This window comes from Lissotriton vulgaris, chromosome 2_1 (genome assembly GCF_964263255.1).
Source record: "Lissotriton vulgaris chromosome 2_1, aLisVul1.2, whole genome shotgun sequence".
Lineage (NCBI taxonomy): Eukaryota > Metazoa > Chordata > Amphibia > Caudata > Salamandridae > Lissotriton > Lissotriton vulgaris.
In genome coordinates, this window is record NC_141687.1 from 451,751,703 (window position 1) to 451,768,449 (window position 16,747).

The 16,747-nt window shown below is 41.3% G+C and overlaps 1 protein-coding gene across 5 annotated transcripts in view; it reads left to right on the forward strand.

Moving 5' to 3' along the window:
* The window catches only part of GULP1 (GULP PTB domain containing engulfment adaptor 1), a 2,138,858-nt gene that overhangs the window by 1,635,938 nt on the left and 486,173 nt on the right, over positions 1-16,747 (forward strand). For all 5 annotated transcript variants that reach the window (XM_086955346.1, XM_086955349.1, XM_086955345.1 and 2 more), the window contains one exon: positions 3,556-3,627. In XM_086955346.1, the coding sequence (XP_086811472.1) occupies positions 3,556-3,627 (72 nt within the window). The remainder of the gene's footprint in view (positions 1-3,555; positions 3,628-16,747) is intronic.

Below are 16,747 nucleotides of genomic sequence, written 5' to 3' on the forward strand. Positions count from 1 at the left end.
CCCCTAAAGGACCCCCAGCAGTGAAGGGGACTTCAATCCCCATCCAAGAGCATGCCAGGGAGTGCATTTGTAGAGTGGTAGGCAAAGTGGGCATGGCCTGGTACGAGTACTTAACAATGCTGCTGTGTGGGACTGACTGGAGGTAAAAGTTTGGGAAGTTGGCCCTCAATGATGTCCTTGGGGGCCAACTACCCCTCTTGTTATCTACAGTAAGTCCCACACAGTGGGTTTGCTAAGACGTCTTCAGATGCTATGGCCCCCTTTCTCTACCACTCTGCAAATGTGCTTTGAACTCCAATTTAGTCCTGAGGGAGCTTGGGGGCCAAGAATCCCTCCTGGTACCTCCTGTAAGTCCTGCACAGCGGAATTCATGAACGTTAGTTGGACACCCAGCACCTTTTCCACCACTCTGCAAACGCGACTACTAGTTAAAGTAGCATATTTCTGCTCCTCTGTCTTAGAGGTAATTTTAATGTACTAGTGGCTTCCAGAGGAGGTCATGCTAATCACAGGGATACCCCAACGCATAGTTCCCTAGTGTATGTAAGTGTTTTCACTGTATTCTGAGTGTCTTTTAGCATAGCACTGGCTCTAGACCTGGCTAGTCAGAGTGAGTTACCACCAGTACCGGTCAGAAAAAGTTGTGATCACAGGATGATTTTGCAACAAGGCCTCTTTCTGCTCCTCTGTTGGTTCTTTCTGCACATGTCTAGCCCCTTCATGCACTTTTCTTCGTCTTTGTGGACTTCTGTTGCTTCTTTCTGCATTTCTTTTGCTTCTTTCTGTGCATTTTTTCTTCTTTCTTCACATGTCCTACCTCTGTAGGCATAGTTAGAAACTATCATTTAAAAAGCTTTTACATTCACTTAAAAAACCATAGGTTTCAGGCATGTTATAGTTAGAAATTAGCATTTAAAAGACCTTAGAAATTCACTGAAAAAAACATACGTTTCAAGCGCATTATAGTTAGAAATTAGCATTTAAAAAACCTTTAGAAATTCATCGAAAGAAACCATAGGTTTCAGGGGCGTTATAGTTAGTTGGACATTTCACTCGTACAAAACCATAGAAATTCCCCGTTATACTTAGTTTAGCTAACTATAACTCGCACCCCCACAATGCACTGCTAATCACGTCACATATTACATCACTCATTACATGGTCAGTAACATCACTCATGACATCAATGATGACATCTCAAATGACATCACTGATGATATCATCCTTGTGATAGAGTGGCAGACCTCCTCTCACCCTAATATAACCTTTGATACACATACTCTAAAATACAAAATAGCATTTTCAAAACAATGGACACACCAATGCCAGTTACAACATACCCATTCATTAATTCCAAGATCCAGACACACATCCACTCATTCAACAAAAGTCCTATACAGTCACTAATACATGCACTCACTCATCATATGTACTCTTAAACCTAATTACACACCGCCACTCATCCATAGAGTTACTCACACACATAGTCACACATGCAAAGAAAGTATCAAACATCCATTTACTTGCGTATACAGTTATACACACACCACCGCACTTACTTCTACAGAAACTAACGCATACTTACTCTATCAATCAATCATTTATAGAAACACATACTCATTTATACAGGTACTCTTCCAATCTCTCTCACATATACTCACTTACATAAACCAATACTCACATATACTAGTTTAAAACATATGTAGGTACTAATAAAGACACTACTGAGACAGTCATTCACTCACCAACACACCCATACACACACTCATCCACCCATACAGTCCTGCACACATGCTGTCTTCAACACATACAAACAGTGACTCACTCATTCATGCATCTATGCACAAAGTAATACCCCGACAAACCACAAAGACACTCAGACATTCATACTAATACTCAAAAAAACAATAACCCATATAGACACTCATGTAGCTACTCACCAACCCATGCTGCCACTTATACAAAGGGAGAGACTGATACAGATATTTACACATTTAAAGCTTATTCACTGACCCATGTATTCACTAAGATACACTTAATCAGTCAGTTATTCAATCAGTTTCACACAAACAAAATCATCCATTTAGAGACTTATATACTCACCTATTCTTCTTGTGGGGACTGGTTCTAGGGTCTGGTTGTCGGTAAGGCAATGTATTATGCATACAGAAAAGTAATCAATGATGTCAGTGGTGAGGCGATACAGGATGTCACCACACATATCAATAATGTCATTGTTATGTATCAATATTTGTACACCTGTATTTACACAGTTGAACCTGCCTAGGAGGTAGTGGAACGCCGAACAGCATGCAAGAGCCTAGTGGGAGGACTAAAAATGGTTTACACAGAGGCACATAAATATTCAGTTCCTAAGGGGGTAATGTTCCTCTTGAGTTTGTGGGAGGTCATGTTCCTTCTGGGTGAAGACATTTTAAAAAACATTTTTTGGGAGGTGGTGAATTATTGTTGCATGACTAAGCACTTTTCCTGAATTTCAGTGGTGTTAGAGTGAAAATCAAACCTATCAAACCCCATTCAATCGACTTTTTAATGAAACACACTCACTTTGAGTATTTTTCATCAAATGAATAATATTTAGTATGATAGTAAACAACGCGATTTAATTTTCCCATTAACCGACCAAATATTTTGAAAAATGATTTCTTAGTTATTGTGCTATGCCGTGAAGGTCATTGAACACAGTCGTCATGTGCAGACACAACATCATTTACAAGGACTCATTTATTGTTTGTGATATCAAAGAATAGGAATATTATGCTTGTGTCAGTGGATTCATTCTGACATAATATTACTTCAGAATGGCATAATTTTAAGTGTGCCTAAATCTCAAATGGGCAGGTTGCTGGTATTTTGAGGTCATTACCCTTAAGCCTGCATGTTTCTTGGTAGTCACAACGATTTTCAAATAATTTTCAAACCTGAAAATCGTAGCAGAGTTAATCCTGGCAAGGGCAGGATTAAATCTGGTTTCAGGGTAGTGCATGGCAGAGCACCCTCCTTGCCCATATTTAATTGTGGTTTAATGGAAAGAGTTTTTTCGTGCGGGCAGTTGTCAGGCACACTTTGCACGTGGAGAAACATAAACAAGAAGTTGTCAATTCCAAATGCACATATTTAGAGATATGCACCCGTTCCTCTAAAGCCTAAGTATGTACACATTTCAGCAGTCCTGTAAAAATCTACCAGTACCTGCTTACCAGAAGTTTCTTGGGATTCCACGTGAATCACAAAAAATTGTGAAGTATGCACCAAGCCTATAAAGCATCGTATGCGAGGAAACGTACGCTTTGTGACTCAGACCAACACGTTGGTAACTCTGTTCAGAAATGCGCAGCTAAGATATGAGTGCCATAGGCCATGAAACACTGTTAAAAATTTAAATATGCACATAAATCCCAAAATTCTATAATTATAACCAGATAGTTTACATTAGTTTGTATTTATATTGAGCCGTATATTTGCCTTTCGTATGTGGATTTTGGTAAACCATTCATGTGTCACTAATGATGTTTCTGATTGCAATTCTTCTAGTTTCTTGGCAGTACCGAAGTGGAGCAGCCGAAAGGAACAGAAGTTGTAAAAGATGCTGTCAGAAAACTCAAGGTACTCAACTATATATAATATCGTAGCCAGATCATGCCTTCTCGCTTTACTAATTTACTTTCACTTATAAAGAACTCTAGTAGGACAAAAAAGCAATAATATTGCATTTCAAACCAATGTAAAAAGAAACTTTCGGAAAGACTGGCTGCACAGGATTATTATTCACCCATTTTATGGTCTGGCTTGACAGCACAGCTGTCGCCAGACAAATTATGTGAGCACCAATAGAGAGGGACTTTGGCTCCAGCCACATGTTTGGAGCCTGGAGTACGTTTTTATTGGGCAGAGGTTGTTTGCTTTCACCAAAAAAGCACTAACACTACACACAGCTGTGATGATTTTGTTTATTTATCTAGCTGCCTGACCTTGAATCTTCAGGGGCACAGGGGACATTGTAATGCTATTAAGCGATCTTAGATAAGTAGATAATTTATGGGTTTTTTCACTGGCAGCAGCACATATGGGAGGAGAGCAAACATTAACCTACATGGATTTTTAGGACTGACTGGAGAAAATGCAACTTGTCACCTAACCTTTTAATCTACACTAATATTACTCAACAGTTATTTGCTTCTAGACAAATACATATCCATTGCAATGCTATATAATGGTAATGCTTCACATTCCCCTACAGCATTCCTTTAACACCATACAAGCTGGCAATGCTAATGCTTGTCCAACAATGTTTTCCTGTGGGCCAGAGCATCAGGCATTGCTTGGAATGGAACATAGGCATTGAGTGTTTTCTCTTCCGTGTGTGTACATCAATATATCTTTGCACCTCAATGCAGAGTCAGCAAAAACAAGGTGTGCGTTTGATGGCCGGTACTGAGCCAGCATTCCCAGGTTCTTAAGTGTCTCTCTTTAATGTGCATGACAGTGGATTACAATGTCTAAGTGTGCTTCAATTTGTGAACTGTGGCACTATGGGAAGGTGCCCAATATTATCAATTTACCATTTAGTATCTTTGTCAATAAATCAGAGTAGGTGGAACTGTTCTCACAATGCCCTATTCACAAAGGTATTTTTGGTTGGAAACAGAAGTTTACAGCAAAAAACATGGCATTTATGTGCACATGAACTCATAGTGGGATTGCTGCAGGTATAATTAATTTATGATTTTTTTCTGTCAGAAATGGAGTTATTAATTTCGTCAGTCCTTGTAGTAGGGTACAAAGAATAAAATCCAGACGAGGTAAATGAAACAGAAGTTTATGTTTATTCCATGAACAGGACCCACAACTGCCAGCCACAACAGCAGAGCAATCAATGGATAAAAGTTGTTTACTTCCAGAACACTTACCCAACCATATTCTAAATATGAAATGTACAGCTTTAAAGAAACACACTTACATTTTACATTACCACACATTACACCCACCTTTTTTTCATATACAGAAGAAAAATCAATAATACGCACAATCTCTGGAGTAAACAGGAACTGATCTTACCCTAGAACTACTTCTAAGCAAGTTGTCCCCATCACCTCCAAAAGCAGTATTTTATGGAACATGTACCACGATTTATGGTACTGGGATTATCACCTCTGTCAAGGTTCGTACAAGAAGTTACACTACTCATTTGCCGATTCTCATTACCAGCTGAATGGGTCAACCAATCAAGATCAAAGCAATCATTCCTTTCCTTCTCTCTTGTACTGCCAAGCTTTTGTATAATTATTTTAGCATGTTCTTTGATCACTTTGACCAAAGCATTTCTATTCCACCATCCCATATTTCGTAATAAAACAGCCATCCGGGTTATTTTCAAAACTTTCACTGGTTCTGAGAATTTCGATCGTCCTTTACTGACTTTCATAGTTTTTTTTAATTAAAACCCAATCACCAACACTCAAAATACCTTCTATCACATGCATTCATTTTCATAATTACGTTTGTACAAGTCCTGTTTCTCTATGACATGTTCCAGTACACTCTTTAAGTCAAGATTGTGAGATAGCTCAACTTTATCTAATAACCACGTTGGACAAAGGACTAAGCTTGTATACCTTTTTCTTCTCCAAATATTTGATCCATTAATCTTTGAAATAGGCTGGCAGTTGATGCCACACCAAATGGCATACGCTTGTACATATATACACCAAACGGTGTCACAAATGTTGTTAGGGGTTGGGAATCTTCAGATAAGGGAATTTGATGGTACGCCGAACGTAAGTCTATAGTAGAAAAGTATTTACTTTCTCCTAATCTGGCCAGCATTTCATGAATTCTAGGAAGGGGATGACAGTCCAAAAGAATATTTCAATTGCAAACTTTCAAATCCGCACACAAGCGTATATCGCCAGAACTTTTGTGTGCAACAACAGCAGCCAAAACCCACTCTGACGACTCTACTTGCTTAATTATACCTTGAGAACACAAATTATCTAATAACATTTTAAAATCCTCCCTGGCAGAGAGAGGAACAGGTCTTACTTTATGTATGACAGGAGTGACATTGCTCTTAAATTTAATAGTATGTTGAAATCCTTTAACAACTCCAGTCTTTTTAAAAAATACCTCAGTAAATTTAGAGCATAAGTTTTGTATTATCCCTTCATGCACATTAGTCTCTTGAACAGATACAACTGGCATATCACCCAGTATAACTGGTGTGGAGTGCCCAGGTCTGAGTATAATCTCCAGTTTAGCTTGATCGTGCCAATCAAGAATGTCACGCCCATTAACTGCAACTTATATTTTGGTAAAAATATCTCTTCCTTTGAATACAATACTGTCATCAAGTGCACGAAAAACTGGTAAATTATTAAGCATTTCTTGTCCTGCACTGCCTAAATGATTAAATATCTAAGCTCTTTTCCTTGAAAGTGTATATTTGCTGGCATCTATAGCTTCAAGATAGTTTTCAAACACTCTAAACCATTAAAGCCACTGTGTTGATGGTTTACCCGGATTTTGTGGAAATGGAGGTGGTTGCATGATAGTATTTGCAGAAGCCATGACCAACAGTCAATGTTTGCCTGTCACAGAATGTACCAACAAGCACAATGTCAACAAATGAAAATAAATAAAATATTACTTGTTAAGGAGCTGTAAACTGGTCCAGTAATAATTCCACAATGACCAAGTTACAGTTGAAAAAACTTGAGATTGACTGCTCCGGTGCTCTGTTCAGAATAGAACGACGTATCAACACAAACGATAATGATATCCTTCCCAATGAATAAAGATGGCAGCCAAGAAATTTGAAGTAGTTGTGGCAACTTTCAGCAACGTAGTGACGTACGAACGCTCCAATCAAACTTGCATCTGAAGAAAGCATAGAATAAGGATCACCAAACATTTGAGTGCAGAAGCCAGCCAACAAAGAACATATTCTCGAGCGCTGTCAGATATACGGTAAGCGCAAGAATTATGTTTAAGCAAAAGCATGAGCTGTTAAACACTCTGTGAACTTGAGCAATGACTTTGAAAAAAAGCAAGGTGACAGTTGACCAAGCTGGTAACTGCAAGTAACAAGAAAATGTACTTTACCACAAAGCATTGTTGAAGAAGTAGAAAGACAGGAATCTTTAACGTTGAAACAGAAAATCGTTTCTGTTTTTAATTCTTTAATTTTCCAGGTTTTGCTTCTGTCCTCCATTTTGCCTTGTATAGTAAACTTGTAAAAGACTCAAATATGAAGAATAAGACGTCGGTGGGTCAAATTAGTTGAAAGAAATTGTCTCCATTAATTGTAGTATGGTATAAAGAATAAAATCCAGATGAGGTAAATGAAAGACAAGTTTACGTTTATTCCATGAACAGGACCCACAACGCCAGCCACAACAGCAGAGCATTCAATGGATAAAAGTTCCATAAGTCCAGAACACTTACCCAACCACATTCTAAATATGACATTTACAGCTTTAAAGAAACACACTTACATTTTACATTACCACACATTACAGTCTTGCAGTCCCTAGCTCCTCAGGGCAGACTTGTAGCCAACAAGTCTCTCTCTAGTCAGTTTTCCTGCAGGGTCTAGTGCTCACTTGGGGCCCCTTGAAGCCCTTTTTAGTGTCTACGATGCAGTAAAACAGGAGGCCAATCACTTGCCATTCACTGGGTGCCAGCAAGATCCAGGCATGCTTGAGTGTTTGTATGAATCCTCCTCTTCCAGCAGGACCTTCTTCTTCAGATGAAGTCTTTACAAGTCCAAGAATGAATGCCCCAAGGAGGTGGCGGTTGAGCATGCATGCTGTGCAGTGACTGGAGAAAAACTAACAACCAATCCTTGCTCTTTTCTTGCACACCCACCTCCTTTTACGCACAACCTCTTAGCCTTACTGTAAAATTATTCAAGATCCCTTGTTTCAACATGGTAGGACCCAGCTGCCACGAGGTAGGCCTGCCTTCAGCTTCTTGGCCACTCCCCTGCCTGATAAGGTCAAAACTGGTTTTCCAGGTCAAAACTTGTTTTCCTTTTGGTCTACTGTACACCGGCCCTAGTGCTAGAGTCAGGATGAACGGGACACTTTCGGAGGCCTTTCCTATACAATGGGGCACCAAGCAGGGATGCCCCCTGTCCCTCCTCTTGTTTGCCCTTACTATTGAAGTAATGGCTTGCGCAGTTAGGCAGAACGTAGGGATTACGGGGTTTCGGATAGGGCAAGCAGATGAAACTGACGAAAAACTGTCCCTATACGCGGACGATGTCCTGCTTTATATTACACAACCGGACAGTACTATACCGGCCCTGTTTGCCGAACTGGATCGATACGGAGCCAAGTCTGGGTACCAGATCAATTGGCATAAGTCGACGCTCTATGACCCCCAAGGGTGGGATGAGTGGCCCACATTACCTGAGAGACTGCAGATGACTAAGGAGGGCTTTATGTACCTAGGGATATTTGTCACAACTGACGGTAACTTCTCCTACGACCGCAACATTAACCGGGTTGTACGCAACTTTACTGAAGACGCAAACAGATGGCAATCGCTTCCCCTGACAATCCTTGGGCGGGCAGCCATGTTTAAAATGATCTCACTTCCAAGATTCTTATATGCACTTCAGAATGAATACTTCCCACTGAAATGTAAGGTCTTCCGGGATATTCATGCGAAATTGAGGTCCTATTTATGGCTGGGTAAACAACCTAGAATAGCTCTCTCGACCCTACAGAGACACCAATATGATGGGGAAATTTCATTGCCAGACTTGGAGGCCTACTATTGGGCAGAACACCTGGCACCTCTTAATGAATGGCTGCATGCACCTGCCACACACCCCACCTATGCACTGGAAAGACACACTATGGGTACCCGCACATGTCTATACTATATATATGGAGGAAAGGGGCAGGCCAGATTACTGCCGGCTACTAGAATCACACTGGGAGCATGGAAGAGGGCAACAAAGGCAATTCAGTGGGAACACAAACCAACTAAGCAAACTCCGCTGTGGGACTGTGCCTGGCTAAAGGAACTTAATAAGTTGAAGGGGTTTCAGGGATGGGAAGCCATAGGCATCTATACCCTCGGAGATGTAATTAACAAAGGGGCGCTGCAATCCTTCCCGTCATTGCAGAGGGAATTTGGGCTCCACCGCTCCCAATTTTTTAAATATATGCAGCTGCGTCATGCTTGGAGGGCAGAGGGGATGTTGGTGGAGGCACTCCCTGAATACGCGCCTTTGGAGGGCCGCCTTCTGCAGGAGCAGATCTTGGGGAAGGCAGTATCCCTAACATATAAAACTATCATGAATAATAGACCGAACAAATTAGAGAGCCTCAGAGCCACTTGGGAGCGGGAAGTTGGGGACATGGATGATGTGGACTGGGGTGTGGTACTGATGCACCATAGGGAGGTAGCAATTAAATCACGACTTCGTCTGATCAAGTTTAAGATCTTTCATAGGTCCTATTTCGATAGAGTGAGATTACATAAACTGGGGAGAATACCTGACCCCTGCTGCCTGCGATGTGGTCACGATAGAGGAGATTTCATCCACACGGTCTGGTCCTGTCCCCGCATTCAAAAGTACTGGGGGGGGTCCTTGCTGAACTGGGAGAGGCGCTAGAGATGGACGTCCCCTCGGACCCAAAGTTAATACTCCTGGGGATGACCAAGGATGTAGAATTGGCATGCCCATTGCTGACTTTTCTAGGACTGGCCTTGGTAGTGGCCAACGGGATGTAGCCAGGAAATGGGGGGCGGCGGACATACCACTGCTAGAGGAATGGAGGAAGGGGATGGACCTTCACATGGCTGCCGAAAGGGTCACGTACAAAGCAAGAGTTTGCCCTAAGAAGTTCTGCAGAATATGGGGCAAATGGAGACAGTATCATGGATTGGATGTGGGACTCTAAAGGGTTGCAAACACTTGAACGTATGATTGCTAGGGAATGGATTGGTTTGCAGGATCAGGCACTGTTACTGAAATGGACTCTGAGAACTGCCATGGCTGAACAGTTGGACGATGGTGTGTGGATCCTGAGTTACGAGGGAGGTGGAGAGGGTGGGAAAGGGGGGATGTGTGGATATTGCTCGATAATGACATGCTTGTTGTATGCTTTTCCATGTTGCACGGACCATAGACAATAAAAATGGTTTTGAAAAAAAACCTTGTTTTCCTTCCTATCCAGGTTAGAGCTTGATTGCCTAAAAAGGTCCTTGTAAACAATAAGTTTATCCTTCCCTGGCATATCCAGAACAAAATAGGTAGTGCTAATGCTACCATTTATTCTGCCAACTGTGCTCTTTACTACCAGATAGATAATCCCTGCTAAGTGGTAAGCAGTTAACACACATTTAGCTTTCCTTGGCTCAGAGACAAGCCATTGTTCTCTGAGCCATAGTCGTTAACACTTCCCGCTAATGTTTTGTATTCCACCTTTTGAGATGCAATGAGTGGCAGAACTGGTTTTGAGCCAGTTATTGCTTCGGCAGTCTAAAGTATATTTATACAAAGTTGCAATTTTGCAAAATTTATTAAAAATACATATTTGCCATTAAGTTAATTGTCACAGGGCATCATCCAACACTGGGGGAAGCCTTGTATTGGATTGTGTTAGAAATGGGGGTCTCTGGTTGGCACAGGTAGGTACTTGTGACAAGAAGGGACCCTCTCCTCTAGTCAGGGCAAGGGAATTAAATTAGCCTCTTAAAATAACCCCTGCTCACCCTCTAGGCGGCGTGGCGCAAGCAGTCAAGGCTTATTTCAGAGGCGATGTAAGTTAAGCATTTGTGACAACACTACAAATGGACACCTCACAAGGTTTTATATAAAAAATAAGTATACTTTATATAGAGTTATCACAAGACCAATAAACGACAAAAAGAATCCACAGTACTATTGCATTTCAAGAGTTCTGGTTAAAAAGGTGTAAATCAAAGTTCTGTGCGAGTCGGCTACAGCGTGCTGAAAGAGTCTAACAAATCCAGTGGACCGCGGCGAACCGGGCCCACTCAAATGTCGACAGACTCAAACACTGTAACTTTTCCTTGGGTCGGCCGGCACAGGTGTCCGAGCCCGTTCCGGTGATCGTTGCGGTGCAGAAAGGAAGCAGTCCCTCGATGCGGTGCAGGCAGTGGCCCGTTGACAGAGTCAGTGGATATAAGGCTTGCGTTGCAGGGCGAGACGGTGCTTCGATGTGAAAAGGGAAGGTTTAGGGACTGAAAATCAGTTATCACCACAACTTTCCCACACATAAATGTTTGAAAAAAGTGATATTTTCAGCTTAATTTGAGGTTTGCAGGGCATTCTGGGTAAGGAAACAATGGGGGATCCCCGCAAGTCATACCTCCCTGGACTCCCCTGAGTGTCTAGTTTTCAGAAATGTGTTGGTTTGGTCGTTTTCCAAAAACTCATGGGACCCCCTTGCAAAACCAGGTTGTTTTGTGATAGGTAATTTTGAGGTCTCCTCAATAGGTTTTGGGCCCTCGCCTGTCGTGGGCACTAGGCCGACCCACACAAGTGAGGTACCATTTTTCTCGGAAGACTATGGGGAACGCAGTATGGGTGGAAATTTGTTGATCCACACAGATTCCAGAACTTTCCACCACAGAAATATGGGGGAAATATGTTTTTTTTGCAATTTCTTAGGTTTGTGAGGGATTCTGGGTGACAGAACCTGGTGGGAGGCAGTCAATTCACCCCATCCTGGATTCCCCTGGGTGTCTAGTTTTTAAAAATGTATAGGTTTGCTAGGTTTCCCTAGGTGCCGGCAGAGCTATGGTTAAAAAACTACTGCTAGGCACCTTGCCAAAAAAGGGTCATTTTTCACTGCGAAATTGAGGTGTGTCCACGTTGCGTTTTGCGTAGTTTCCTGTCACGGGCACTCTGCTGACCAACACAAGTGAGGTACCATCTTTCTCTGAAGACTTTGGGGAACATGGGGTAGGTGGAAATTTGTGGATCCACACAGATTCCAGAACTTTCCACCGCAGAAATGTGGGGGTAATGTGTTTTTTTGGGCAATTTTGTAGGTTTGCAAGGGATTCTGGGTAACAGAACCTAGTGGGAGGCAGTCAAGTCATCCTATTTTGGATTCCTCTGGGACTCTAGTTTTTATAAATGTATAGGTTTGCTAGGTTTCCCTTGGAGCCGGCAGAACTATGGTTTAAAAACTACAGCTAGGCACTTTGCCAAAAAAGGGTCATTTTTCACAGCTAAATTGAGGTGTGTCCACGTTGCGTTTTGCGCCATTTCTTGTCGCAGGCACTAGGCCGACGAACACAAGTGAGATACCATTTTTCTCGGAAGACTTTGGGGAACGCAGGGTTTGTAGAAATTTGAGGATCCACGCAGATTCCAGAACTTTCCATCACAGAAATGTGGGGAAAATTAGTTTTTTTGGCAATTATTTCGGTTTGCACAGGATTCTGGGTAGCAGAACCTGGTGGGAGGCAGTAAAGTCACCCCATACTGGATTTCCCTTGGTGTCTAGTTTTCAAAAATGTATAGGTTCACTAGGTTTCCCTAGGTGCCGGCAGAACTATGGTTCAAAAACTACAGCTAGGCACTTTGCCAAAAAAGGGTCATTTTTCACAGCGAAATTGAGGTGTGTCCACGTTGCGTTTTGCGCCATTTCTTGTCGCGGGCACTAGGCCGATTTAACAAGTGCGGTACCATTTTTCTCAGGAAGACTTTGGGGAACGCATGGTGGGTGGAAATTATAGGATCGACGCATATTCCATAACTTTCCACCACAGAAATGTGGGGAAAATGTGTTTTTGGCAATTTTTATTTTTGCACTGGATTATGGGTAGCAGAACGTGATGGGAGGCAGTAAAGCACCCCATCCTGGACTCCCCTGGGTGTCTAATCTTCAAAAATGTATAGGTTTACTAAGTTTCCCTAGGTGCCGGCAGAGCTATGGTTCAAAAACTCCAGCTAGGCACTTTGCCAAAAAAGGGTCATTTTTCACTGCGAAATTGAGGTGTGTCCACGTTGCGTTTTGCGCCATTTCCTGTCGTGGGCACTAGGCCGACACACACAAGTGAAGTACCATATTTCTCAGAAGCCTTGGGGAACACGGGGTGTGTGGAAATTTGTGGATCCACAAAAATTCCAGAACTTTACACCACAGAAATGTGAGGAAAATGTGTTTTTTTTAAAAAACATTTAGGTTTGCAAGGGATTCTGGGTAATAGAACCTGGTGAGAGGCAGTCAAGTCACCCCATCCTGGATACCCCTAGGTGTCTAGTTTTCAAAAATGTATAGGTTTTCTAGGTTTCCCTAGGTGCCAGCAGTGCTAGGGTTTAAAAACAACAGCAAGGCACTTTGCTAAAAAAGGGTAATGTTTCATTGTGAAAATGTGGGGTGTTCACATTGGGTTTTGAGCCATTTTCTGTCGTGGGCACTATGCCTACCCACACAAGTGAGGTGCCATTTTTATCGGGAGACCTAGGGTAATTCAGATTTGTAAAGGAACTGTTATTACCTATTGACTTTCGATGTATTTCCGCCTTCCAAATTAAAGACATTGTGTAAAAAAGAAGTCATTTTAAAAAATGACCGATAATTCTCATGCTAGTATGAGTATTCCCTATTTTGGAAATGTGCAAATATCTACTGTTTCTAAACTCTATATTTTTTTCCCATTTCAGAAATACATATGTGTCTTTCATACCGATTTTTCCATGTACACACTTTTCCAGAATAATTGCTATATGCCCGGTACATAATAAAAAACCATTTCAAGTTGCTGCTCAGTTTTTGGCTCTGGGTTCATCGGGTTCTTGGTGAACCTACAAGTTCTATATTATAACCCAACAACCAGTAATGTCCATCGGATGTAACGGTATATTGCTTTCAAAGAGCTGTCATAATTAGAAGGAGTTACAGGTGAAAACGTTGACACAAAAGGCTGTTTTTTTAACTAATTTTTAATTTATCCTATATTTAACTGTTAGTTTCTATAAAGAAACCATGATGGATCTACACAAATGACCCCTTGCTGAATTCACAATTTCGTCTACTTCTCTAAAATGTATAGCTTTCCAGAATCCATTATTGTGTTTGTACCCATTTCGACCATTAACTGGAAGGAGGTTGAAGGCACAAAAAATAGCAAAAATAGGCTATGTCCCCGAAAAATGCCAAAACTGTGTAAAAAATGTTGGGTTTTTGACAAAAGTCTGGAATCCCCTAAGAGCTGGTAAAATGGGGATTTCAGCCACACAAACCCTTTTTTTGATAACATTTGCAGGGAACAATTACCAACAAAACAATATGTTGCTGTATTTTGGCTCATTTCTTTGACCCCTTTAGGGGAATCCACAAACCCTGAGTCCCTTTATAATCCCCATGATGTTGGAAGAAAAGGATGCAAATATGGAGTGGATACCTTATGTGGTCAAAAAGTTACAGGGGCCTCAGGGCGCACTACCCCAAATAGCCAAACAAAAGGCGTGGCACAGGAGGGGGAAAGGGCCTGGCAGCGAAGGGGTTAAGGAACATGGCCTGATTTAAAAGAAAAACAGCTTTCTATTTTGAAATGCAATCATTGGGATCGTGGTCTGTTGTTTCTGTCAGGCCACCATCCCTGTGATTGCAGCCAATTTGGTATTTTGTGAACCAACTTATTAGTACACATTAGTACATAGGTCAATTAGCAAAATAGTATTTCATTTTCAAAATGTCGGCACACAAATGTGACTATTGTTTACAAATGTAATAATAGTTTGAGAACTTTAATTCTTCACTTTGTTATTTACCTATTGTCTTTTGTTTGTACTTTGCATAAATTGTGCTGATAGAAAAGATTAACAAGCTCTTTGCTTTGTTACAGTGTCAGGCTAAAACAATTACATTCTACAGTGTTGAGAAAATCAATAAGTAACTTAATTATGCAAACGGCACAATATAAACTCAAAAGGGAAATTGACAATTTTTGCTGACAGTGTGAAACAGAGCAGTGTAAAGAATGATCAACGTGTTATATCGGTTACTACTTTGTCATGAATTACACATTTCCAATAACAAAAATACTGTACGTAGCACATCACTGTGGCTGTGCCTGTCATCTTTTATTCTACGGACTGAAATAAAGAATTTATGAGTGCACATCCTTTTGTTTTCATATTGGAGTAAAGGAATGTGCGGTAGACCTTCTCTCTTAATCTTGCTGCTGTATTGGTAAAGCAGTCCCACAGAGGGGAGATTGAAATAATATTAATTGGCTAGCAAAGGTCCAAGGGAGTGTGTTTCAATTTAACAACACATAATAATAACAGTAATGCATTTGGTGGAATATGAAATGCAATGTTTATGTTTGAAAGCTAGGTATTGGAAATCAGGCTATGCTCTATTAATGTTTTCAGCATGTTGGAAAATCAATGCCGAATGTAGGGACACAGTAATATATTCGTCCATTTGTTTTTTCATATTTTCGTTAAGGTCTAGATGTCACTGAAAGTTTCTACATCACCCTCATAATGTAAGGCTACATATAGATTGGCGGTTATCTATCTTTGTATATATTGTTTCTTTGTACAAAGATAAAAATCCCATTTGGGCAAGCTTCTGTTAAAGGCACCATCCTCAAACATACAGATGAACAAACCATTCTCTTTTTTATATCTGATTTGACATTGCAACTGTTGTCATATCTTATGTGAGCAATAGAAAAAGAGTAAGGAACACTATTGAGAAAGATGGATTTTGACTTCGCCTAACCTTTGATTTGCCTAGTGTATAGAATTTGATTGGTCTAAACTTGTGCACTTCCGCTGAAAGAGTGCTTGTATTGTACTTATTGCCTCTGAAACATAAAGAGTACAGTGTAAGTTTCTGTACAATTATGAGATGCCCCTTCCCCTCCAATCATGTGTACCCATAAATCTCTGTATCCCAGATTTCCTGGCATGGGTTGTCTATGCTAACATTGGACCCCTCCCATATAACTCATTTTCCACAGTGTGATCGAGGTTGCGGGCCTGCAATGGAATTCCATGTCCAGGGTCCACTTGTCATTAAAGAAGGTGTCCCCTTCTTTAATGACATCTGTCTGTGGTCCCAGCATGGCTAAGGGCCATGCTGGGACCACAGACAGAGGTGGGAGCAGACGTATTTGGTGCAGTGGTATTGCTACCTCCAGGAACTTCTTTTCTACAAATTTCTGTGGTCAAACAACGTCCTCCCCTATGGTGTCCCTTCCGTGCATCCTGTCTAGCTTGGATTGGATGTTGCTAGGCTTGGTGAAGAGATACAGTGCAGTGGGGTTGGTCTGATACCAGGCGATGTTTACTAGAGTCCTACGGGTTTCTACTCTATGGGGCTGAATTTTTGCCCTCATCCTAGATAGGCCTGGATGGACGAGGCATTTTGCTCTTTCATGGGCTTTGTCCTGGTATAGGTAAAGCCTGTAAGCGCCTACAACATGGGGTATCAATTAACATATGTAACATGACTTGTTCGCAGAGGGTGTGCCTATGGTGGTCATGTGTTGATATCAGGTGTTGTGTAGGAGTGCACTTTATAGTGCATGAGTAATACAAGCATTTGGTTCCATGTAGGTGTATCTGAGGTGAGAGAGGTCTCTGTGCATGCGTTGCAAGAATGCAGAAGCAGAATTTAAAAGATTAGGCATTCATCTAGCTCCAGAGGGGCTCGAGAGCCAACTGGCTAAATAGAGCGTGCATAGAAAAAACAAAAAATATATAACTTAAGAA